We start from the raw sequence: 26,364 nt of genomic DNA on the forward strand, positions 1-26,364 counted from the left end.
TGTTAAGAGGGTGCTCCGGGCATTTTTTGTCGCAAGATGCATGTGAGCCTTGGCATAGTACGCATTGAGGCGTGAAGTTTTTTCCCTTATGCGGGCATTCAAAAGATTGATGTTGTTCTAAACATCTGACGCATCTTGGCGGGTTGTGGCATGCTTTTTGGGTATGCCCGTACCGTTGACACTGGAAGCATTGTGTCGGTCCGGGCCTACCTTTATAAGGAACAATTCTGACCTTCATATCCATGAGGTATTTGATATCGAACATACGTTTGCCTGAGGGATTGTTAGGAGTTTCGATGTAATACATTGGAAGCTCTGTGGGGATTCCGTCGCGCATGCGCACCATGCGTATAACTTTAATGATAGGGATTTGTAATTTCTTAATTTCTTCTTTAATCTCTTCTATTGTGTAATTGGTAGAAAATCCTTTTAGTACTCCTTTCAATGCTTTATCCGAATGTAGAAGATAGGTGTGGTAAGGTATATGCTTGGTTTCAAGGTAATTTTGTGCTGCTTTGTAATCTTCTATGCTGGTAACTTTTATAACGAAGTTTTCACCTTCGAGTTTGGCTTCGAATTTTCCAAATTTGAGGGTTTCTATAAAATCTTTTCTGATTTCTTTCCAATTGATGTCCTGGGTTATGACAAGGGGTGGTATTTTGTTGGCCGTTTGTTGTGGTTGTTTGAAGGGTAATGTATTGTTTGAATCATTATTAGTATCGTTATCTTCCATATCTTGGTTATCTAAGTTTTGATCTATTGTGAGCGCGTCGAATTGATTTGAAAGTTGTGTTGGAGGGGTGTTGTCGTTAGAAAGATTTCGTGCTCTTTTTCTGGGAGCGGTCCAGGTATCATTATTGGTTTGACAAATCCTACTGATGGCTTCATATAATGAAGTTTCGTGTTTGGGCAATTCGGAAAATAATTTTGCTAATTCTGTGTTTAAATCATTTAGTTTCTTTATGTTTTCATCTGATGGTTTTTCATTGTTGGCATAGGTTAATAATTTGATTTCACGTTCTAATTCTAAACTTTTAGTAATCATTTGGCTAGCCCTAATTTTTTCATCATCTTTGTCCGTTTTCTTATTCATGGTCGGTATTGAGGTTCCGGTCGGTGATTGAAGATAAATTTTGATCAAGCGAAAGTAGTAGTCACTGCCTATTCGAGCTGGCTGTCGTATGCGAGAGCAATAAGATACATACTTACGAAAATTTCAAGAAGCAAAGAGAGCGGAAAAATTCAACCTAGTCCCTAGGGGCTCAGCGGCTGAAGTGAAGAAAAAATGCCGTAACCGCATGGAACCAGTACCTCCTATATACGAAGCCAAGCCTCTAGGGTTGCTTGAACGGTCTGACGTCATCTAAGTCATCATTCCTACCATCTTCCTCGTGGCAAAGAATGAAAGAATATACTTCGGTGTCGTAGCGTAGTGAACTGACTGTTGTTTGAAAGCGTAGTGTGCTCTAATAGAACATTTTTCATTTAAATTACTTTATTTATTTTTTATTATGCCACATAAATGCTGTGTTGCAACATGCAAAGGAAATTATAAGAATGGCCCGAAGGTGGCTGTATTTAGTTTTCCTACGGAAGAACAACTGAGAAAACAATGGATTTGGAACTGCAAACGAAAAGATGGATTCAAGCCTACGAAACATTCAAAGGTAAACATGCATTTCATTTTTAAATTAGAAAATTCCTGAAAGATTAATGTCATTGAAAGATACATGACTTGAAAATGCGAAAACAAAAAATTCTCAATGCAAGGGAAATAATTTACTAAAGTTCCATTGCATTCAACCATAGAAAATAAAACGAAGTTTTAATTACTTTCTATACAAGCATAGTTATATATTTATTTACTAGGCAGAAATTTCTCTTATCCCATTATGAATGAGTATTATTAATGAATTCTTTCAGTAATTTATATTTTCGGCGTCGGGATCTTTATAACACGCACATTGATTTGGGATTGATTAATCTTTCAGGAATTTATGTTATACAGAGCTTATACTGAATTTTAAAGTGATTATAAAATGGACCCTTTTCTCAGTAACTAGTCAATAGAAAATCCACCAACCTTATAAAGTTCATATTATAACTTTAAGCAGATAAATATAAAATGCTTCAAGTCGTAATTTTAAAGCCGTTAATTTAAAGTTGTTTTAGATATAAGTATTTAACTGTTTGGGTATACTATTTCTTTTGATTTAGATAAGTCTCGTTCCACCTATTTTATTTTTATTTTTTTTTTTTTTTATTTTTAAAACTCAATGTATGCAATGCCCCTTTATTATATACTAGGAGCATTTGAGAATGCATTTTGCTCATAACTCATGTGAACAAGAAATTAATGCTAATTATGCAATGTTCTAAACTTTATTAATTCTAAAATCCTTAAAAAAAATTATGAAATATATGTAAAAGAAAACAATCGTATAAATGGACTAGTTTTGACAGTAATTATTTTAATTTCTGGAATAAGTTACAAGGTGTTTAAATTAAACTGTCTTGTTCAAATAATATTGCCTAAGATTGTAAGCTTACTAGTTTTCATTACATGTTAGCATAAATCCTAATTAGCCTATTAAATTGTTTCATGCACACACACATCTATAAAAGTACGAGTTTCTTATGCCAATAACACCTACCTTGTTACAGTGGTTCACTTGCTACTGGCAGTAAGTTCTTGTGGGCTTGAAATTTACATTAATTTCTTATCTAAAAACACTTATATAAGGGGTTTTGTTTATTTATACTTGTTGCAGTGGAATATGAAAATGTTTCATTGTATTAATAAGTTATATAACTTTTAAAATTTTTGAAAAAAGTTAAGAAAATTATATGGAAAATAAGCAATCTAGTGAGCCTTCCACAGTAATATAATGTCAAACACGATTGATGAATGTGAATATTTCACTCCAAAATTACATAAGAATAGCCTAAAATATTTAATTACAGCAAATAAACTGTTAAATATACAAATTCTTGTTTTTTTCTTTGTGTATCATATTTTAGCACTTATACATGTTTTCAATAATTCAAGAAAAATGAATTTTTTTAATGACTAATGATGTTTTATGCTCTTAAATATAAACATTCATAGGCACACAAGTAAATTTGTACTTCTGGTTGTGAACATATCATTTGTAAAAATGTTTAGAAAAAGAGCCAGTAACTTTATATTTGAATGGTACGAATGAATGTGGTTAATCTTATTCTTATCCATCAACTGATGGTTAATCTTATTCTTTTTATAACTGTATTATCACCATTTTGAATGTAATTCCATAACCAAGTGTTGTTTTCAAATAACTGAAGAAAGAAATATTTAGGATGTAGCAATTATATATACATGAGCAATTGTATGTTACCTGAGGATGTATCAATTAAATATTACTTATGTTATATGCATTTGACATATGACAACAAACATGTGCTAATTATTTGCACTTTTCAAAACTTTATGACAGCATCCATGGCTCTCTTTAGCCCAAAAGAGTTAATAGTTTTGTTTTAAGATTTTGCATTATTCACTCTAAATGGCTGCATCACTTTTTTGCATTGTGCACTTTAAATGGCTATATCTCTTCAAATTGTTACCATCCAAACATTATCGCCCTGTATTATTTTTAAAGAAATTAAATGATGAACGTTTTCCACAACGGTAACCCTTCCCTTAAGCAGATAGCTCTTGAGTGCTTTGCCATGATTAAATAAAAATACAATAAAACCCTTATTAGACTGTGCATGTATTTAAAGGATGGCGAATGCTTACGATTTTATAATTGTTTAACCTTTTGTTTATTTATTATGTTTATTTATTTGTTCTTTTTCATATTAAAAGGTGTGTGAACTTCACTTCAAGCAAGAGGATGTTCTGAGGCAAACTGAATTCTTCGATGAGAAAACTGGAAAGAAGATCATTATACCATTGTCATATCCTCGTTTAAAGAATGGTGCAATTCCAAGTCTGTTTCCTGATGGTCCGAGTCATCTTAGTTCCAGTGTTTCATCAAGGGAATCACCAGAGCATAAAAGACTCAAAAGAGAACAAGATGCACTCGAAAAAGCCTTAGCCTGTAGCTTAGCTGAAAAGGAAGAGTATGAACGAAAACAAATGTTTTATAATTTAGATGAACTAAAAATTTGTTTTAATACTATGAATTTACCAGATAACTGGATAGTTATACACAGGCCTATACATACTATGATTCTTAATATTTCTAATGACAATCATCCAAGAATTCTAAAATCATTATTGATTGATTGTAATTTGAATATATCTGTAGCAATTAAAAATATACCTATTAAATCACTGAAGCAATATGTAATCCCATCAAAAATTAACAACCTTAAAGTTTTAAGTATTTTAGAGAAATTAGACCTATTTGCCTCAAATGATTCATCTGAAGACAGTATTCAAAATTATTTACAAATTGTAAATGAATTAATGACAATTTTAAAAGAGAAAATTCCACATAAAAACAATGAAATAAATTTTCTCGTTGAGCAACTATCAAACTTGAATTCAGAAAAACAACAATATAGGTATTCTGCAGACTTTCTAATATTTTCCACTTTACTTCACACAATTTCACCACATGCATATAATTTTATTCGAAATTCAGAAAATATTATTATGCCTCATCCACGGACCATTCAGAAAATTTTTTCAGATTTTAATATATATCCAATAAATGAACAATACAACCAAAAGTTCCTAAGCTACATAAAATTTAAATTTCAAGAACTATCAGAAAAAGATCTGCTTGTTATTTTAATGATTGATGAAATTCATCTAAATCAAGCATTTGATTATAAAGGTGGTAATTTGTGTGGAATGGCATATAATTGCAAAAATGCTGCATCTAGTGCATATGTTTTCATGATTCGCAGCCTATTATCTGTTTATAAGGATGTTGTACATATTTTGCCGGTGAAAACACTTAGTGCGGATAATTTGTATATTTATATTAAAAAAATTGTTGTGGGATTAGAAAATATTGGGTTTAAAATTATTGCTATTGTCACTGACAATAATTCGATTAATAAAAAGGCTATGTCTCTGTTTTCCGAACCACTTAAAGTTAGTATTGTTTATCAAAACCCTGTTAACAAATCTAGGCCAATGTTTTTTTATTATTGATACAGTGCATATTTTAAAATGCATTAGAAATAACTGGATAAATCAAAAAAATAATAATCAGAGTATGTTTTTCCCAAGTTTTGATGATGCTTCACATATTGAAACTGCATCTTTTTCTTGTATTAAAAAATTACATGAATCTGAAACTGGTAAGTTATTAAAGTATGCTTATGGTCTGACAATAAAAGCTCTATATCCAACTAACTTAGAAAAACAAAGTGTAAAGCTTGCATTGCAGATTTTTAATGATAATGTTGTTGAAGCATTATTTTCTTTTGGGCAGCAGAAAGAAATAATAAATTTCCAAGAAACTGGAAACTTTTATTAAAATAATAAACACATGGTGGTCAATTGTAAATGTGAAATCTATTTTTAAAGGGGTTCATAAAAATAATGTATTTGAAACACCTTTCACTGTGGCAGAAAATGATGAAAAATATGTTTTTATGAATAACTTTTTGAATTGGCTAGATAGTTGGAAAAATTTGAATTTAACCTCTGGTTGCCTAACCAAAGAAACTCACTTTGCAGTATACCATACAACGTATGCTTTAATTGAGATATCAAGGTATTGTATAAATGAGTTGGGTTTTAAATACCTTTTACTTGGAAAAATACAAACAGATATGTTAGAGGCTAGATTTGGTAAGTACAGGCAACTGGCTGGAGCTCACCATAATATTTCTATCAGACAGGTTTATGAAATAGAGGGTAAACTAAGACTTCAGAGTACATTACCAACCCTAATAAATTCTTCAAAATTTGGAAATATTCCTCTTCATGTATCTGATTTTAAAGACACTGAAGAACAAACTTTTGATGACACTGATGTACAAACATTCATAGATGAAATAACAGTTGAAGATAGTGATATACACGACATAAAATTGGATGTACCTATTTTGACTTATATAGCTGGATATTGCTGTTATAGTATGCTAAAAAAGTTAAAATGTGATGTATGTAAATCCAATATTACTATTGATAAGGAGTTAGCTTTAGAAAACGATGAAAATATTCATTCATGGATTAAGGTTTTTGATAGAGGTCTTATGTATCCTCATCCTGATATTTTACATGCTGTTATATACAATTTTATTGTTGTTAAGAAACTTATTTCAGATGAATATGAGCAAAAATTTTTATTTTCGGCAAATCCACGAGTTACAGTGTGTAAAATTACTCTAAATTTACTTCATGAAAATTTTTTTTTAGAGTTGAATGACTGTCCTAAACTTCATGACCCTCAAATTATTTTGAAAAACATCATACAAGCATCAACGAATATTTTTCTAAATAATTACTGCAAAAAGTTGAATGATAATCTTTTAAGTAACAATTTAAATAAGCAACGGAAATTGAAAACATTAAAAAAATAATTTATGCATACAGCAGAAATGACATATACTATGTTTATAAGTTAGTAAACTTTATAAAATAAGATAGTGACACTAATCTATTGTTTCTTATTATCTTCAGACTTAATTTGTAATTCATTTTATCTAAATGAATATTTTTTGCAGAATGTAGATAGTATGTTAAATAAAAAAAATAGTGCTTTTTCTATTTGTGTTGTGAAATCTTTACCAACTCTTTCAAAATGCATGCACACACACACAAAAAAAAAAGCATTTGTAATAGATAACTAATTATGACAGTAAAGTGCTAAAGTTGTTAAGTCTCTTATATAATATTTTGTGCAAAATAGGTGTATTTATTGTAAACTAGAGAAATATTGATTTTTGAAGATAAAATACTTTGCCAATTAATATTACTATTGTTTAGATTTTGAAATCAGTATCTTGCAATTTTTTAATATTATTTTAATTGAAGCAGACATGTTTATTACATTAATTTTACACTGTAAGAAGAAAATAAATACAATTTGTTTTTACCTACAATTCCATATGAGTCATTTTTATAGAGGAAATTCACTGTATTCTTATACAATATTTTCATTGTAATACATGCTAAATTCTGTCAAAACTAAAATTAAATACTTTGGAATTAAAATTTCTAATGATGTGGTTGTACATATACAGGGGAAAACTTATCAAAAATAAATTGAGTAAAAAAATATTTCTAATCCTTCCCAGCTGTAAGGCTTCATGCAGTTATACTAAACTATTTTGATATTAAAAAGACTTAACTGTAATAAAAAATAAGTAGCATCAAGTTACATAAATAAATAGTCATCCCACCCTTTTTCCCACTGTAGTATGCAATGCCATTTCCTATTACTTCCAGTTATAAATTTACTGGTACAAAAAATTCAGGCCAAAAAAAATAAATAAAATCCTTTTTATATGTTTTGCATCCTAATTGTGTTGCTTTCCTTTAATAAAAATCTGAATTATTTTGAAAATTTTAAATCTTACTTTACATCTTAACAATCAGGCTATATTTATTTTCATTTCTAATAGGAAAATACATAAAACTTGTTATTCTTTCAATTCTAAGAATTGAGGACATTTGATCTATTTAGATGTTTTAAAAGTTCCTACTGATTACCCTGATAAAAATTCCAGTAAATACATATATAAACTTCATATTTATCATTTGCTAAAAAATTCTCAAATAAGTTACAATGAAATGCTTTCAGGAACAAAAATTTACAAGTTACAAAAAAAAAAAAATTATATGCACATAATTAGACAAAAGGGGTGTTACAAACATTTAACAATAAGAATGAAACATAAGAATTTTGAATTCCTAGCAAGTGTCAAGTTTGTTGAATTTTTACAATTTTTCTTTTTTTTATTATTGGGGAAGATGCAGTTATGTATTCTCAAATAATGATCTAATTTAAAATGCCTAAATATATGAAATGTTTTGCTACCGTATTTTAAAACTACCAATGAATAAATATTGATAGATGCTAAAAAATAGTATTTTTCAAATCATTCTCCAGGTTTCTCATCTGTTAAGAAATTCAGTCCCACACTGAAGTGAAAAAAAAGCAGAAAATGACTAAACAATTATGTGTAAATTTGTATTTATGAGAAACAGAAAATGCCGTTAAAAATTGATTAAAATTAATTTAAGGATTTTTAGTGTTAATCAATTGTAAACTTGCTTAATTATGCGTTATCCTCTTTGTTAAGGAAGAAAATATTTAATAAAATATATATTCTTCAGAAAGCAAACCAGCATCAGCCAGATATTCAGTATATATTTATTACTACTAATCTGAAGTATGTTGAATTAATTTCTTTACTATACTGTTATTATTTTAAGCATAAAAATATATAAGGAAAGTAAGGTTAGGTATTTGAAATTAGAAAATGCAGTCGAGGAAATCAAATCGGAATATATATATTTGCACACACACACACATATATATATATTTAAAACCAAACGATATAGTAAGCCTTATGCAAGGAAATAAAAACTACTTTTCATTTTCTCTCCTCTTAAAGGAATAACAGCGATAAGTGGTTTCATGTGGCAACCATGCTTTCTGTACATAAGGACGACTTTAGTGACGTAGTGTGCGGCGTGCCGTGGCTTCGTTTATAGGAGGTACTGGTGGAACCCGGGAGTTAAAATACAATGTTTAGGATGTATTAGCCAGATCAACAAACTGCAGGTCAGCCATTACTGTCAAGTCATTTTTATGAAAAGGATATTTCCTATGGATGTTCAACAGACATTTTGATGTTCAACGTATATTTTGATGTAAAAAAGGTCTTTAACGGAATTTAAAAAAAAAAAAAAATTTGCGGTCGTTCCGTTACGCTATCATTCATGCGATTTTTCAAATTATAAATAATAATAATAATAATGATAATCTATTTATATTGGGTCATATAAAAAGTCTCCCCGCTTTTTTGGTACATTTTTGAACAAAAATGTTCTTTATTGAAAACCAATTTTAATGAACTAAATATTGCCCATTATTATCTATGGCCATTTTTCGGATAGCTGCATAACTCCATCGGTGTAGAACTTCTGTGGTTTATCGTGAAAAAACTTGGCCAAGTGATTTTCAGCCGCGCTTCGGTCGGCCAATTTTTTGCTATGAAGAGAGTTTTGCAGAGACTGAAGAAAATGGTAGTCAGACGGTGCAAGGTTCGGGCTCTATGGCGGATGCATCAAAACTTCTCAACCAAGTTCCATCAATTTGTTCCGAGTCATCAGAGATGTATGTGGCCGCACATTGTCATGATGGAACACAACTCCCTTTCTTTTAGCCAATTCTGGTCGCTCTTTCTGTATTGCTTCGTTCAAACAGTCGAGTTGTGCACAGTACAGGGCCGAATTGATGGTTTGGCCAGGTTGCAGCAGCTCAAAATGGACAATTCCCTTCCAATCCCGACATCGAAATTTCAGGAATGGATCAAGCAAACCAATGCTGGGTCCTTCGTTCACTCAAAGCATTCTCACCCTATACTTCACAAATTTTTTGGCATGTTTTTGAAGCTTTTTTACCTTTTTAATAATAAAAGAGTATGCCATACCGTATTTCTTCAGATATTTCACTCATTTTGAAATCAATGTAACTTTTTACACGAGCAACAAATTAGAAAACTATCTTCACAAACAGTGGTAGCTGAATGTCACCTTTTAAGCACATGTTCGTTTGAGACAATCGAGTGAGTGCTGCCGGATATATGGACATCAATACCATCTAGTGGCAAAAATGCGCGGAGACTTTTTATATGACCCAATATATATTAGATGAATGTTTGTGTGTTTGTTCGCGATGAACTCACTCACTCACTCACTACTATAGCTATCGTCAACAAACTTTTTACAATCCTTTTCTGTGTCCTGAAAAACGCCGACGCTTAGAGATATTAATTAAAAACTCTAAAAACACTAATTTGCGTCCTCATTTTTTCGAGTGGCAACAGTCTACGCTGGAGATAAAATTCTGCTTTATTTCGAGAAGTGTTGCCACTACTCGCTTTCAAATCGTACAGTTTAATAAAAAATTCCTAAGTTTTACAATGAAAATTAGCATTGCCAAACATTAAATACATTATTCCCGATTCCAAAAATTCCTGGGAAGCTATTTTGACTATTCCCATCTTCGTACGACTTTAATCAGCCGAGATATTAATTAAAAACTCCGGAAGCACTCATTTTTTCTGAGAGGGGGGGGACTGAAAGCTTTCAGATATTATATTACGCGCAAAGGGCCTTTTTTTTTTTTTAACGCTTTGTGTGTTACCTTTATTTATTAAATATCATGTTCTTCGTATCTAAACCATAAAATGCAATCCAAAAGCAATTATCACAAAATATTTAAAAGAGCATATCTTTAGAATTTTCGATACGCAGTCTCGCGCGCTGGAGATAATTTTTTTTTTTCGTACAGTTTTGCCATTGCTCGCTTTGAAATCTTCGAGTTTCTTAATCAAAAACTCATAAATGCTTTACAAAATATGAAAGTAATAAAACAAATTCCAAATTAGGGCTTCCAGATGCTCATATTCGTTATTTAAAACTTGATGTCTCCATGTACCGTTGTTTTATCACAGTGTGAGAAACAGACATACATTTATGCAGATGCTTCAGTATTTAATTTCTTAAAATATAATACAGAGCTCTAATATTTAGTGGCAACAATTTGAAAAGTGAAACGGACATTTAAAAGTTTTCGACGCAAAATGCCAAGACGAAATTAATAGCCCCTTCTGGGTTAACGGCTCTTTGGGCTAAAAAGTGAGAGAGAGGGAAATTTTATGAGCTATCTGAAGCTCATCAGACATGCGTTGCAAAAATGAGTCACCTGATACATTCTCCAACTAAATTTATTAGCAGACGGCATTTACAGAAAGCATTGACAAAAGCGCATAAAAAAGTAGCTTTTCAGCTACCGAAAGGTGACTAAAAATACAGCGTCGAGTAAGATACAGAGTTGAATCTGAAAACCTCGAAAATTATAAAATTTTCATCAAATTTTTCGATATAAGATATGATATCAAACACAAACAATTAATCAAATACTTCAATAGCATTTTCCGTTTCAATGAAAAGCTAGTGAATAAAATATTAAGTAAAACGGCCAGGTGTATAAAATACAATTAAGAAAAGAAGGTTGAGCAGTCAAACCTTTTTTTGCATTTGTTTCTTAACCTGTTTCCGTTCATATCACTTACTCACTCTGGAAGCACAAAAATCAAAAGCGAAATAAAAGGTCCTGCAAAAAAGCGCGAGTATAATCGACTGGATCTAGCGAACTTAACTGAACTTGGTATAGAATTTTTGCCTATTTATTTGCGCAACTTTCTGCACACTAAATCCAGTTCAATGTGCGCTGACGCGGCGCCACAGTGTGTTTTGTTCAAACAAATACGAACAAATACTGGTTTGTGCAAGACAATAATTCAAAAATATTTTTTGTAGCATACTAAGAACACTGAAGCCTAATTTAAGACGACACATGCAAGAAATTAAAAATGTAATGCGAAATGCTTGAAAGACACGATGCTATTCCGAAAAACAAAATTACAGGCATAAGCCTATTTAACAATGAGTAAATGGTTATCTCGCTAAATTAGCGAGATATCCTCAAGTTGGCGACGGTTTTGGCGACTAATTTTTGCCACCAAATTTGGTTAGAAATCGGCAACAGTAGCCAAATTTGGAGACCATTTGGCTATATTTTGTTCTGGTCCCTGTATAACTGTAATTGGTATTGTCAATGAGTAATATAATTATCCCTATGTGTAACTATAACCACATCCGGCCCTCATATGCCTCCAATAATTTCGAGAAGTGAAAAGGTACTAAAGATATCTCGGCGACCGGAGAAAGACTATGAAAGACCCCACAGAGCATCCGTTTCTGAGTTGTTTACTTCAGTTTGAGTTCGCAGTATTGAGAGATCTCCGTAAGAGCTTCGCCTTTTAAGATGCATTTTGCATTGCGTTGTGTTAAACATCTTTAGTACATTGAAGTGTAACTACTGGTTGTACTCTGTGATACTGTGAAAAGCTGTACCAGAATTTCTGTGGAAAGTTCCAGAACTGTAAGTGTTTCTTTTGGTAAAATAAATTTTATCAACCTATCATCGGTTCTGAGTTCGCAACAGAACGAAATACGTATATAAGAAATATGCATCTAAATCACACAAAAACGTTTATTTAGATTATCAAATTTTAGGAAAAACTGTTCAATACTTATTCATAGTAAACATTAATTCTATGGTGTTTCAAAAGAGCTAAGTGTTATAATGAATAGAAAAAAAAATCTTTAATTCATGTTATTACTTATTATAACACATAACTACACGTAATTATTCATTTGCCACTTCTAAAGGGAAGAGTGACAGAACAGTTATATTACTCAAGAGAAAAATTAACAACTTACTCTCAGGTGGGAAGGAGAGGTGTGAGTTAATTTTTAGTCCAAAGGGGCAATTTGCCCAGAAGGGACTATTTATTTCGTTTTGGCATTTTGCGTCGATTCACTAAAAGCGTTGTTTCACTTTTCAGATTGTTGCCAAATTAAATAATGAAGAATCTGCATAAATGTATTTGTGTTTCTCGTACTGTGATGAAACAACGTTACCTAGGACCATCAAATTTTGAATACTGAACGTTTCCACCCGAATATATGGGCATTATCGATCTCTTATTTTGAAAAACTTTACCGAATTTTTAATTAAAAAACACAAGGATTTCAAAGCGAGCCACGGCAACGTTGTACAGAAAACACATTTTTATCTCCAGCGCATGAGACTATGTATCGGAAATTCTAAAGATAGGCTCATTTTTAAATTATTTTTCGATATTGCTCTTGAACTGAGTTTTATGATTTAAGCGGGAAGAACATGATAGTTAATATATAAAGATAACACACAAAATGTAAAAAAACATTTAAAAAATCTGAAAGGTTTCATATTTTAAATTACGTTCAAAGGGGCGTTTTTTTTTAAATATTTTATCTGTCACCTTTATTTATTAAATATCACGTTCTTCGCACTTAAACCATAAAATTTCAGTTCAAGAGCAATACCGCAAAATAGTTTTAAAATGAGCATATCTTTAGAATTTCCGAAACAGACACTCGCGCGCTGGAGATGAAAATGTTTTTTCTGTACAACGTTGCCATGGCTTGCTTTAAAAATCCTTGAGTTTGTTAATCAAAAATTCGTTAAAGTTTTACAAAATGTGAAATCGATAAAAAAAAACAAATTCTAAATTTCAAATTTGGGCTTTCACATGCCCATATTCGCAGTCGAATTACGTCATTAAAAATTCGATGGCTTTATGTACCGTTGTTTTATCACAATACGAGGTACATACATTCATGTAGATTTTTCATTATTTAATTTCTTCAGATATAATGCAGGTGTGTCCTGCGTTATATCAATATAATATATATATGTTACCGTGAAAGACCGAAATTGGAGAATGTCGACTTTCACCGGAGAATGTCAACATTCACCAAATGCGTTGGTGAAAGATCGAATATTGCATTACATTCTTGTACATTCGGACCCTCACCGGTGTATGTCGACAATCACAGATATGCTCTAGTGTAGGTCGAAAAGAGAGGAGTATATGTACGCGCTGTCATTGCAAAAAGAAGTGTTCCACAAATAAATGCAGTTGTAAAAGCAAGGACCTCTTGTGCAATTCAAAGTTTCCTAATAGTTTAAGTTGTTGCAGTAAATAAGATTTGAATCACGTAATTTAGTAAGTTTTTAACTTCTATTATTTTCCTTTCTCATTTTGAATGTACTGTGTGTTTTAAGTTCTTTCTTAAGTTCTCATTTTAAGTCTCAAAGTGCGTTTTTTCGAGAATGAATTACGGAGAAGAAAATATAATATTCTTATATGTTCAACATTCACCATTAGCACATAGTGAATGTCGACATTTACCGGTGTAAGTCAGAAATAAGAGTATTTGGAAAATATTTCGGACATGCACCAAGCGACTATGTGAAAGTCGACATTCTCCAGATTTCGGTGTTTCACCGTAACATATATACATTATATCATAATATATATATATATACATTTGGTGGCAACAGTTTGAAAAGTGAAACGGACATTTATAGTGAACCAACGCAAAATCGCAAAACGAAAACAATAGACGTCAGGAACAAAGCCCCTTTGAACTAAAAAACGCACCTTTGGACGCAATTTAAATCTGTAAATACTTTTTTCTTTTTTTAGTTGATAAGTTGAGTCAAATACGCTTTTGTGCAAGAAAAACAATGATACTTTTTTACTTATCTTTTTTTTTTTTTTTTTTTTTTTTTATGACCTGTGAGCCGTCAGTTAGCCACTAGTAATTTACAAAGGCGTACAATTATGTTAGTGCTGACTACACAATCAATAGAACTGAATTTGTAGCTGCGGGGGAGAAATTCGGAGTTATTCAGAAGTTGAACTTCTTCGGATAAACTTGATTTACAATAAAATTTCTTTAATAGAGACAGTAGCATTGCGACAACCAGGCTTTGATACTGATGTTTAAAACTTCTCGACTGTTTCACTTTTCGAGAAATGAAATTTTATACCTCGAGACTTCTCGAAATATTCCTTTCATAAAATCGTATGTCATTACATTCAGTGTTATTTTACAAAACTGGATACTAAGTCCTTCCCACCTTTTTTCGTTCAGCATTTTCTGTGTCAATGGTAGGTAGTGTCGTAAATAGAATCTGTGGTACCTGGCATTGACTGTTGCATGGTCTCTGGTAATGATTGTGGCACGGGCTCTTATCGACGGCCGACTACAAAAGCAAATTATTTAAAGAAAACAAAATGTGGAAATAGTTTTTGAATTTAATTCATTTCAGTTTAATTCAGTTTTGAATTTAATTCATTTCAGTTTTTCAACCCATATGCAACAACAGTTCTTCAATTTGTTAATTATTTTAACTTGGCCTTTTAGTTTTTTTTACTTGTTAATTTTAATTATTTCAGTTTACTTATTAATTATGTTAGTTATGCATGAAAAGAGAACTGGAGGCCGAATCAATTTTTTGAGATTTAAGAAACGAGGATTTGAAGTGGGTCCTTTAAAACAGCAAAAGCCTGGCAATTTTTACCGAATCCTCTCCCCCATTTCTACGGCGTTAATCTATGGATTTCATTTTGAGAGGACATTTGACACGTTAACTGAAAACAATAACGCCTCTTCAATGGGCTAATAAGATCTCTAAGTAATAGAGTTAACCTTCCTCCAGTTTGACTCGTTTTTGATTCATAAGAAACAACCTTACTTTTAAATTCTCAGTCTATCGCATTTCGACATGTTTGAATACAATTTTTAGCACAACTAAAATGTAATTTGTTACTTTTGCTTCATTTTATATTGCACATGCACACTGAATTATAAAATTTGCACAACAAGTAGGTAAAGAATTTGAATAGTAACGAAACTAACATGAAGGTACGTGTCAGGCAGATATGAAAATTATTAGAAAAATAGAGTGATTGCGCACTTAAAACGCCAAACGCCACCAGAAGGCGCTGAGTTTCGTTTTCCTTGCCTCATAAAAAAGTATGTAAAGGCATTTTGTCTAGAGTTAATTGGCCGTACAAGGACGCTTTGTTTCTAGGGATGTCGTCACACTGCTATCGAAAATAATATGATCAGCTATCAGAGTTCGAGAGAAGAATCATCGAGATGATGGAAGCCGGGTGATCGATTCGGAGAGTAGCCACCACCTAGGCAACTCTAACTTTATTCTGAGGAAGTGTAAAGACCAGTGGCCAAGAGAGAGGCTTCATGCACGGCGACCAGACTTAGGACACCCTCGGCAAATGAACAGCCGAGACACCCATCACATCATCCGACATGCACACACAGCGCATCATTGTCCAATATCCGGACACAGGCAACACTTCAGCATGAGCCGCATGTGTCCGTGACGTCGCGAGGCGTCTGGCTGAAGGACATTTGGTATCACGTCACCCATTATGTGTGCTGCTCAACCACCGTCGCATACGTTTGTGGTGGTGTTAGGCTGGACAGGAGTCATCCTCAGCGACAAATCGAGATTCAATCTGGGAAAAGACGACAACTGTGTATGAGTTTCGAAGCTTTGTGATAAACGTCTCAAACTTGCCTGTAGTGCCGTTGCATAAGACATCCGATCAGCTCAAATATTGATCCACGGCACCTTGACAGCACAACTTCGTGACATCCTTCAGTAACACGTGTTGTATTTCTGATGCTCGGCCACACACAGCAAGGATATCACAGGAATGCCTCCGCCAGTCACAGGAATGCACTTCTCCTAGCCTACCCTATCCTCCTATTTGTCGCCGATCGAACGTGTTTAGGGTCACCACGAAAGGTGTAAGTTGGACAGCTTAAGATTTTGGTCGAAGAAAGCAAGCTTACAGCAAATGTGTAATGAGATGACGCAAAATATCATAGGGAACCTATATGCCTCAATGCTCTACCATATCGCATCGTGTATTTATGCTAGAGGTGATCCAACAGGGCACTAACACCTCCTTCCTTTGTAGTGTTTCCTCTAATAAATTACCCTTTTGCTTTAATTTTCTACTAGCTTACTTATATCAGCGCTGCAGTCTCATGTATAAAATCTCGTTCGATTATGGTAACTCTTTCTTGCTGCATAAATTTTCATAGCAATGATTGTACATTTCGTTCATAAAAAAATTCCTGAATAAAAATTGCATTTTAAACATCACTAATACTATTGCCGTTAAAAAATATAAAATATGATTAAGAATATTATTTTCAAATTGTTTATTTTATTACATGGATATATTGAAACTGAAAAACTAATAAAAATTTTTGGTAGAAATGATGAACTAGCAGCAACAACTCGGTTCAGAGCTTTCGAAAAAATCACTACTACACACAAAAAACATTTGTAAAAAAAAAAAAAAAAAAAAGGTAAAATGAAAAATACTGTAGGCCTGATTATAAATTCATCGGGAACACAGCCCAATAAATAATAAACAGAGGTGGTGAGTGGGATGTCGCCTGAAGGTCGCGGGCTATTTCACAAAGCACATCCCCGATTTGCAGAGAGATACTACAAATCCAGGGATCACAATCACTTCATCCGGGTACTTGCGTGACTGACCATTCAATATTAGGCATCTGGACTGGCGCCCCTTCACGCTCCGCTCGTGATCCACAATGCGGGAGAACCGCGGCGCTCACGAACACAAAGAAATAATAATGGTGGGGTCAAGCCCTTTCAATACCACGCGACGATGAATGGGGAAGGGTTACACGGTATCGACTCGTTAAATATATTTGAACTTTTTCAAAGACGAGCCTCTTTTTAGCCACATTCATTCAGGTGCCTCACAATATCTATATAATTTTACAATTATTTGTTATATTAATATTTAATTGTGGATATTCTTGTCTTCTAGCAGTTGGCGACACAGACAACTAGCAGCTGCATACACAGTGCGTTTAGACGGTTACAATCAACTCGCAATTTACTGGCGTAATACTGGAAGCTCTAACTCAAAATAGCCGTTAATTCGAGAACAATTAAAAAAGAGGAAAAATTCATATTATAATTAACAGGAAAACACTGTAGACAATTTACAGATATTTCCCAAGCAGTTACATTCGAGGAATAAATTAATTTGATTATGTACATTAATAAAAAGATTATTAATGTACCGTATTTAATAAAAAGAACACACAGTAAAAAACGGAAAAATGAACGTTATTTAAAACCAGGTAACTAAGTTTATGAATGATACTAAAGAATAATATTTACAAAAGAACTTGAGCCATGTCACTGTATTCGACGTCGTGAAAAAACGAAAATTTCAGTTTTTTCCGGGGGGGGGAAGGCACAATTTGTTTTCACTGCTGTTATCTTTCACTTCTCAATATGCAAACTAAGCTTATTTCTTAAAGAGGACCCGGATAATCCGTCATCGGTATTTCGGGAGTGGATGGTAAGTATTTTACACTAATTCATGTGAAGCTGCTACATGATGTAACGTTGATTAACATGCGATTTTTAAAAAACATTTTCACAGTTTTTTAAAAATATTCTTTAAAGCCAGCAGGAATTTTCAATAGGGACTTCTGCAATGGTGTGCACAGCCTAAGAGCAAAGACCGGAAAAAATGACAATAATCATCTTTTCCAGATTTTGTTCTCAACATCAAACACATGTCTTTAAAAAAACACATGTCTGCTATTGAAACTTTACACATGAAAACAATGCAACATCTATTTTCTGCGTTATTAGCTGTCAGCCCAGAAAGGTTTGGTCTACTTTCAGATAAATAAAATCAATCAGATTACAGACTGATTCCTTTAGACTGTTGCTATTATCAAACATTATAAAGGAAATTTTCATTGCTCAGGCACATACAATATACCGTATATTTCCGTAGATAAGATGAGAGTTGATAAAAAAGGCCCTAAAAATCCAGGGTCGTCTTGTGGGACAGGCACAACAAAAAAAAAAAAAAAAAAAAAAAAATTACATTGAAATTTATATAAACTGAAACCATTATAAAATAAAACATATCACTCACCAAACCTGGAAAATCCTCGCATTCAACGTCAACCCTAACATTTTGAAGATGCACCGTGTATATAATTTAGGGCAAAAACCGAAGTCATACTGCATTTTCGACCATTATCATTTTGATCCATTCTACCCCACCATAAATTTGCCCTATCTTCCTTTGAATCATCCTTTCTAACTCGGACTTCGGCAAGCTGGATAAAGCACCCGTTCACTTCGCAAAATGACTAGGCTTCGGTTATAACTTATAAAAATAGAACAATATTTGAGTAATATAAAGTAGTATTTAAAATTGCTAATATTTTAACTGATTTAACTTAGATTAATGAAGATTCTTTTTACCGTAGATAGAAAAGGGGAAAAAATAAAATCTATTGCCATTTACCATCTAACAAATTCAAAATACAAAAAAAAAAAAAAAAAAAAAAAAAAAAAAGAAAAGAAAAGAAAAAAATTCTAACGTTCAACGGTATCTGCAATTGCAAAATAAAGATTCTTATCTTTTAACGGAAATGAACACATTCCTGATTTTATAAAAATAGAAAAAAAATTCGTTATCATCCTTCTGTACATATTTAACTTTACTTTTTTTTTTTTTTTTTAAAGGAAGCGGTAGTCTAACCTTATTGGGCTTTTTGTATGCACTTCGTGTCGACAGGTACTCGGAGCTGATAAGATTTTACGAATGACGTGCATATTTCGCACGCATTCCTTGGCATCCAAAAGATATCCCTATTTCGGAACTTTTAAGAGGAATCAAACGATAGTTAGACAGCCAAAGATCATGAAAAGCAGAAATGTACCAATACATTAACTAGAAAACTTTACGTATCTTTCGTTGAGAGATACTACTGGTTGATTTTGCAAGGCAAAAATGGATATAAGGCTGATTTTTCTTCAATTACTTCTATATAAGTAAAAGAATTCGATTTGGAGAATTCTCAGAAGAATTAATATTCCATCGTGATTTTTTTCCTAGCGTTTATCAACAGCCTTCCGAATTGACGAGTTATATTTTTTCCTGGTTTATTTATTTCAAAAAATATTACAGAATAAGTTTTATTAATAATTAAGCTGTAATAATATTAATTAAAAAACTGAAAATTAAAAAATCCCATAATTTTGAATTGTGTGATAATATTCTTCATCTATTTAAAATTTTTCAACTTATGAATTCCCCACTTCCATTCATTTCTTTTTCTTTCTTTTTATTTCCATTTAGATCAGGGCTTCTTAACTGCAATATAATATTGTAGTTTTAGGTCATTAACTTTAATTTCTAATTTTAAGACAGAGAATAATGTGAAAATTTTAAATAAGTAACAGAGGAAATGACAGCGTCACGTGCAAAGCAAGTAAAATGAACGTTTATATTATAAAATGAATGCGTCGAAACGTTTTCTTTTTTTCTTTATCTATTTTCAGATACATTGTGTAAAAATATTTGGTAATTGCATAATTATTATAATATAATAAGTTAAAGAAATTATCAAAATTGCTAAATTTTTGTCGGCCCCCTACTGCAGGTCCCGCGACCCCCAGTTTAAGAAACCTTGATTTAGATTAAAGCCCGCTCGGGACAAACTCAGGAGCTCTTGATAATCCATATAACGTAAGTTTTTGATATGTTTTCCAAATTATAACATTACATTGCTTAACAGAATTACAAAAATCATTTAAAATTTTATTCGTTCATTCACGCATATTGCCACTCTTCAGTGGCAATCTGTTTTATTAACATTTCATCATTACTACTACAATTAAAAAACAGCAATTTTAAAGGCACATATTGTGTAGCTTCGCTACAGAATTCCATTCTACTCCTTTACCTGTACACTATTATATGGATCAAAAATAAAAATAAATAACAATGATAAAATTCTATTTTGTAGCAAAACATAGAATGCAGTCGATTTAATTATTGACTAAATTTTCAAAAATTCAAAAATTGACTAAATTTTTGTGCCCCCACAGTCCGCCGATAGTAATTTTCGATTAGTCAATAATAATTTTCGAACTGAAGACGATCAAGCTATAATTCCAGTCCTATTTTTTAATACTTACAAAATACAAATGCAATGCGGAGGCGTTATGCAAAATAAATGAATTTGCATAACGCCTCCGCATTGCAGACATTTTGGCGACAAAGCGACAAACTAGTTCTCGTTAGACGGGTGGTTGAAGCAAGAAATAGGAAAAAAAAAAAAAAAAAAAAAAGTTGTCACCAAGCAACTAGTAATTAATAATTTCCTTCGGTACGCGCAGTATATATAAAAAAAGTTAAATAATTAGGTAACATCATATGCAGAGTATATTTATACCAAGATCGGGACACACTAGACAGAATTTTAATTGATAAGATAGATCAAATTTATCAAAAGACAGTACCAGGAACGCTAATTTACATACAAATAAATATAGCCCTTTATTAAAAAAAAAGTTAGCGGTAGCTAAAAATTTATTTTTATTCAGAAGAAAATAGTTACATTTATAGACAATATAGATACTTAAATACAACATCACGGTCTCTAATGTAGGAAGGCACTTTTGTATCGTTGAAAATTCAGCACTTGCAAATTTTTTTCATTGCCGTCAAAAAAATACAAAGATGAGGTTTTCATGGTTCATGGTAAAAACATTAATTATGGGAGGGGAGGGGATAAAAGCTCATTTGAGAAAAAAAAAAAGACCCATATATAGACTTTTAAAGGATGGTCTTACTGTCATACTAAATTTTCAGGGAAGCAGTAGCTACATCTTTATTGCTAGGAGTTAAGCGTTAAGCTAATTCGTCTGTAGAAGCTAAAATTACAGTCCCATAATATGGCGTTCAGTAACTCCGCATATGTATCCTCGATTTACGTGGGTAGTACAAAAGTGTCATTTAGCAGTATTATTAAGCATTTAGCAACATTCTTAACATTATTAAGCTTTTGACGACATTATAATATAAACGTTCATTTTAGTTGCTTTGCACGTGACGCTATCATTTCGCCTGTTACTTATTTAAAACTTTCACATTGTTTTATGTCTTAAAATTAGATATTAAAGTTTATGACCTAAAACAGCAATAGTATATTAACAAAATTTTCGCAAATATTATGGATCGCGAAAAAAATCTCAGTGATAAAAAGGGGTCGCGACTGAAAAAAGTTTAAGAAGTTTTTAAAGTTATTAGAGTTATAAGGTTCTGTAGTACTCAAACAAATGTGGAGCTTGAGATGGAAAGAGAGATAAAATATAAACTTTACATTAATACTCATCATATTCTCAAGATCATTTGAAAAGAAAAAAAAAAAAAAAATCTGAAAGCTTTCAAATTTTATATTACGTCTAAAGGGGCGTTTTTTTAACATTTTGCGTGTTACCTTTACTTTTTAAACTTCATGTTCTTCGAACTTAAACCATAAAATTCAATTCAACAGCAACATGACAAAATATTTTAAAGAACATATCATTAGAATTTCCGATACACGGTCTCGCGCTCTGGAAATAAAATAATTTTATTTTTCGCTGCCATCGCCCGCTTTGAAATCGTTGAGTTTGTTAATCTAAAATTCTCTGAAAAATCTGATGTCTCTAGGTACCGTTATTTTTTCACAGTGCGAGAAACATACACACATTCATCCAAATTCTTCATTATTTGATTTCTTTAAATATAATACAGGGCTCTAATATTTGGTGGCGAGAATTTGAAAAGTGAACAGGAATTGATAGTGAACCAACGCAAAATGCCAAAATGAAATTAATGGCCCTTCTGGGCAAATTGTCCCTTTGGCTAATAATTTTGAATAATTAAGTTTTCAGTAATAATAATATGCCTTCATAATTTACCAATTCTCTAATATTTTATTAATACTTCATAATATTGACCTTTGAAATAAGCAGGTTTAAACTGAATTAGTCTGTTTATAGGCGTACATATTTGGTCCCGTTTAGTAATTTAATAGTAAAGGATTTGGAGATTTACTGTGATTTGGAAAATCGATCAGATTAAACCAAAACATGAAACCTAAAATAATTTAAATAAATTAAAGATAATAAAATAAAGCCTAAGTATAATTTCGACGCATAAAATTTATGTAAATATTAGTCTATTTTAATTAAAATAAGCATAATCTCTTAGAAAAAAGCTGAACTTTAGCTGAACTTTATCAGGATGTTAGCACTCCCAAACATTTGTTGACAACATATGATCACATTTATTGCGACGAAAATTCATAAGCATCATACTGCAATACTGAATCATGGCAGAGAAACGTCTACTACTGTAATGAGCTACTGTAATGATTTCTCAGCCACATCCTGCCACAGACTTAGAGATCAGCTCGCGTATTGGGAATATATGATTAAAACTCCGTATAACGTCATTCATTAGCGGTGGGTAATCGCTTTAGAGAAGATTCTCTGCGTATGTGTATAAAATGTTGATGATGACAGAGATATTGCTGGAAAGAAAAGAACTGGGTGATGAAAGATGAAGTCTTCTGGAGATGATGATGAAGTCTTTTGGAGAAAGAACTTAATTTTGATTCCTTTACAGTATATTTAGAACATGATTCTGCTGTTCACGCGATGAGAAAGAAAAGAGTTTTAAATTATTAATTTACATAATTACTTATCGTAAGTACGGAACGATGCAAACTGGGTCCCGTAACTTGGAGACTGCCGTTGCGGACGATTACTAAGTTATTCTTTACAGTACTCTATATTTACGACATTTCAAATAATAAAAAGAAAATCTGAAAGGTTTCAGAATTTGGTGGCAGCAGTTTGAAAAGTGAAACGGACATTCAGAGTAATTCAAAGCAAAATCGCAAAACGAAAACAATAGTCCTTCAGGGACAAACAATAGTCCTTCAGGGACAAAGCCCTTTGCTTTGGACTAAAAAAAAAAAAAAAAAAAAAAAAAAAAAAAAAAAAAAAAAGACAAAATGACAGTTTGCTCCTGTTTCTTTCGATGAAGACTGGTCTTAGTATAAACACAAGAATACAGACTAGAGAACTTTAAAACAGATCTACGGCTTTAAGCTTTTTTTTTAAACATCGACATGTTTGAAGAATTACTATGATATAATACTATTAATTAATTAATTACTAGAGTTACCATATATAATTAAATAAAATTATTATTGATCTGATTTTATTATATTATTTTTCATAAATTTTGTAGCTCTGTCAGTCTTTTGAGTCATTTTGTGAAACACTGATAGTTTGTTAAAAAAAAAAAAAAAATTAAGACAAAACATCTCAAAATTATTCAGTACTACGAGTTATCTTTCGAACAGATTTAGCAGTGAAACATAATGGCTTACCCACGATAGCGCAGTGGCGCCATCTTTGTGATAAGAGAAGAAAGAGTTTGAGATAGCTGGTAGAGACAATATTTGAAATCGATCATCATTCTCAGTATTTATGCAGAAAAAATTATAATTATAATTCATTTTCGTCCCCCTTATGTTAAAGTAAATGCATTTATTTTCTGATCTATTTCAGACTTTGCAATTTTATAATTATATTAAAAATATTTCTTTTATACTTAATTCCAACGATCAATCATTTTTATTGGGCTAAATTGCGTTTACCTTCAAAACGCTCGATTTGAATTAAAAACCCACATTCGTTGAAAATAAAAAATAAAGCTCAAAGCTCAGAATTTTAGGTTGCTCTCGTTAAATTTTACGAAACGAGTTTCAGAAAAGCAGTGCAAAATAACTTCCCAAACTTTGTGTTGCCATTTTGTCTGATAAAATGTTTCGCATATTTCTTCGGTTCTTACAATGCTTCAGCCCAATAAAGTGCAAATGATTATTTTAGCCATCACTGCTTGATATTTATATTTTTAAATAAGCATACTTGGAATCTTTTTAGTTACTAAAATGTTTAGAGTTATTCAATAACAGTTAAAATGTAATGATATTCAAAACAGAGCTTGCATATGTGGAATTAAGAACTTTTGTGTATATGAATATATTTTTACTTATGAATTGCAGAAAGTTCATTTTTAATGCTCAAACTTTTTTTTATGTCGCAAACATTTAAGCGAGAAATAGCAATAACATCTGAATTTTTATCGGTAGGGGGGGGAGAAAGCATGGGCAATATCTCATCAGCAGAAAATTACAACACAGATTTATTGTATTTGTGAACCACAGTCACAATAATGTTCAGGATTTATTATTATTATTATTATTATTATTATTATTACTCGAAACAGTAGGAGAGCTCCGCACTAGTTGTACCAGAGGTAAATGCGTTACGCAGTGGTATTTAAAATTTTTTATCAACATTATCACTAAACATGTATTTTATCATGGGTCCTAATAGATGCGCAAAGTCGATGGCAAACGTGTGGTGAAAGGTTGCATGAATGCGTTCCATCTTAGCTAGTTGATGGGGAGGGAAATATTTCGTAAATTTTGATTTAAAGTAAGTTAATTATCTTTTATAAAATGGTGTTACCTATTTATTTTGTCCATATATTAAGCTTTTGAATAATAGCAATTTTTTTTTAAATAAATCAACAAAAATTTTCGAAACCATACGATAGGGCAAGTTGTAACAAAATTATTCGCAGTATTTACTATTTGCTCCAAAACTTGCGGGGCCAGCTGTAACATGTTTACCTCTTGCCCCGAGATTTCGATTTGCGATATTACACTTTCTTTATATGTTAACATGCAAATTACATTTTTTCTATTTAGTTTTCTTTCCCCAAATCCCAAAATATAAAAATCGAATTTTCACAATTAAAGATTAGACCTCTCCCTAAGGCTTCACCTTGGAAGCAGTTTAAAAGAGGTCGAAGATACAGGAAATCTGCCATCCTAGCTGATACAGCTGCAAAAGAAGCATTGGGAAAAAGAACAGGAGTAGATACTTAACAAGAAGCGAAAGAAGAGAAAGACAAAGGGGGAAATCCGAAAAGAAAGCTAAACGATAAACTGGGTGAAAAAGAGGATTTTGTTTCAGATACAGATTCTGAAACAGAAAAGTGGTTGTGTTCAACTTGCGGAGAAGCCTACAGTGATTCTAATGAAGAAGAACAGGTGCAATACTTAATTTGCAAAATGAGGACACACGTTAAATGTATGAGAAGAAACAATCTATCATTTGTTTGTCATAAATGAAATTCTGATGAAGACTGACTGTTACTCTGATTATTTAAATAATGTTATGTCTGTTTTACTAAAAACTATTTGCTATCATTCAGAGTCACTATACCAAGCAACAATAATCACCAAATGTTTCTTTGTAGTTATTAGGATTTTAGGAAGTAGTAAACACGAAAAATGAGTAATGCCCTAGCCGGGACTCGCTTTTGGACCTCTCGAATACGCGCCGAGTGTGCTACTATTACAACACGAAGGCGTTAAGAAAGGAGGGAGAAAATACCTTATATACTCGTCCTTCTAAAGTGCGACTAAAGGGTATAAGGGGGCCCAATCGATAAACCTTGGTTCTGAAGAATCATCGTCCACCACCTTTTAGTTCGGGCGCCACTCTAGAGTCATTAGGATTTTTGAAGTAGGAAACACAAAATTGAACAATGCCCTAGCCGGGACTCGAACCTGGAACCTCTCGAATACGCGCCGTTGCACCATAAAGGCATGCAGAAAGGAGGAAGAAAATACCTTATAGTTTAAATATTAACGATTTTATTGTTACTATTTGCCCCAGGTCCGAAGCAAACTGTAGCAGACAAACAGCTTTGGCAATTTTTTTTTTTTTTTTTTTTTTTTTTTTTTTAAAT

General features: G+C 32.1%; 2 protein-coding genes across 5 annotated transcripts in view; one reads left to right on the top strand and one right to left on the bottom strand.

The window, feature by feature from the left end:
* sick (sickie) overlaps positions 1 to 26,364 on the bottom strand; it is a 975,074-nt gene that overhangs the window by 370,156 nt on the left and 578,554 nt on the right. The gene's annotated exons all lie outside the window — the stretch shown is intronic.
* Positions 1,431 to 25,495, top strand: LOC146999585 (uncharacterized). The gene is made up of 3 exons (XM_085812229.1): positions 1,431 to 1,667; positions 3,851 to 4,189; positions 25,316 to 25,495. Exons 1-3 carry the CDS (start codon positions 1,512 to 1,514, stop codon positions 25,493 to 25,495), a joined length of 675 nt encoding a protein of 224 aa, XP_085668355.1. The 5' UTR covers positions 1,431 to 1,511.

Source organism: Stegodyphus dumicola, chromosome 1 (genome assembly GCF_044657685.1).
Source record: "Stegodyphus dumicola isolate Sdum_Otavi_A_Nest chromosome 1, ASM4465768v1".
Lineage (NCBI taxonomy): Eukaryota > Metazoa > Arthropoda > Arachnida > Araneae > Eresidae > Stegodyphus > Stegodyphus dumicola.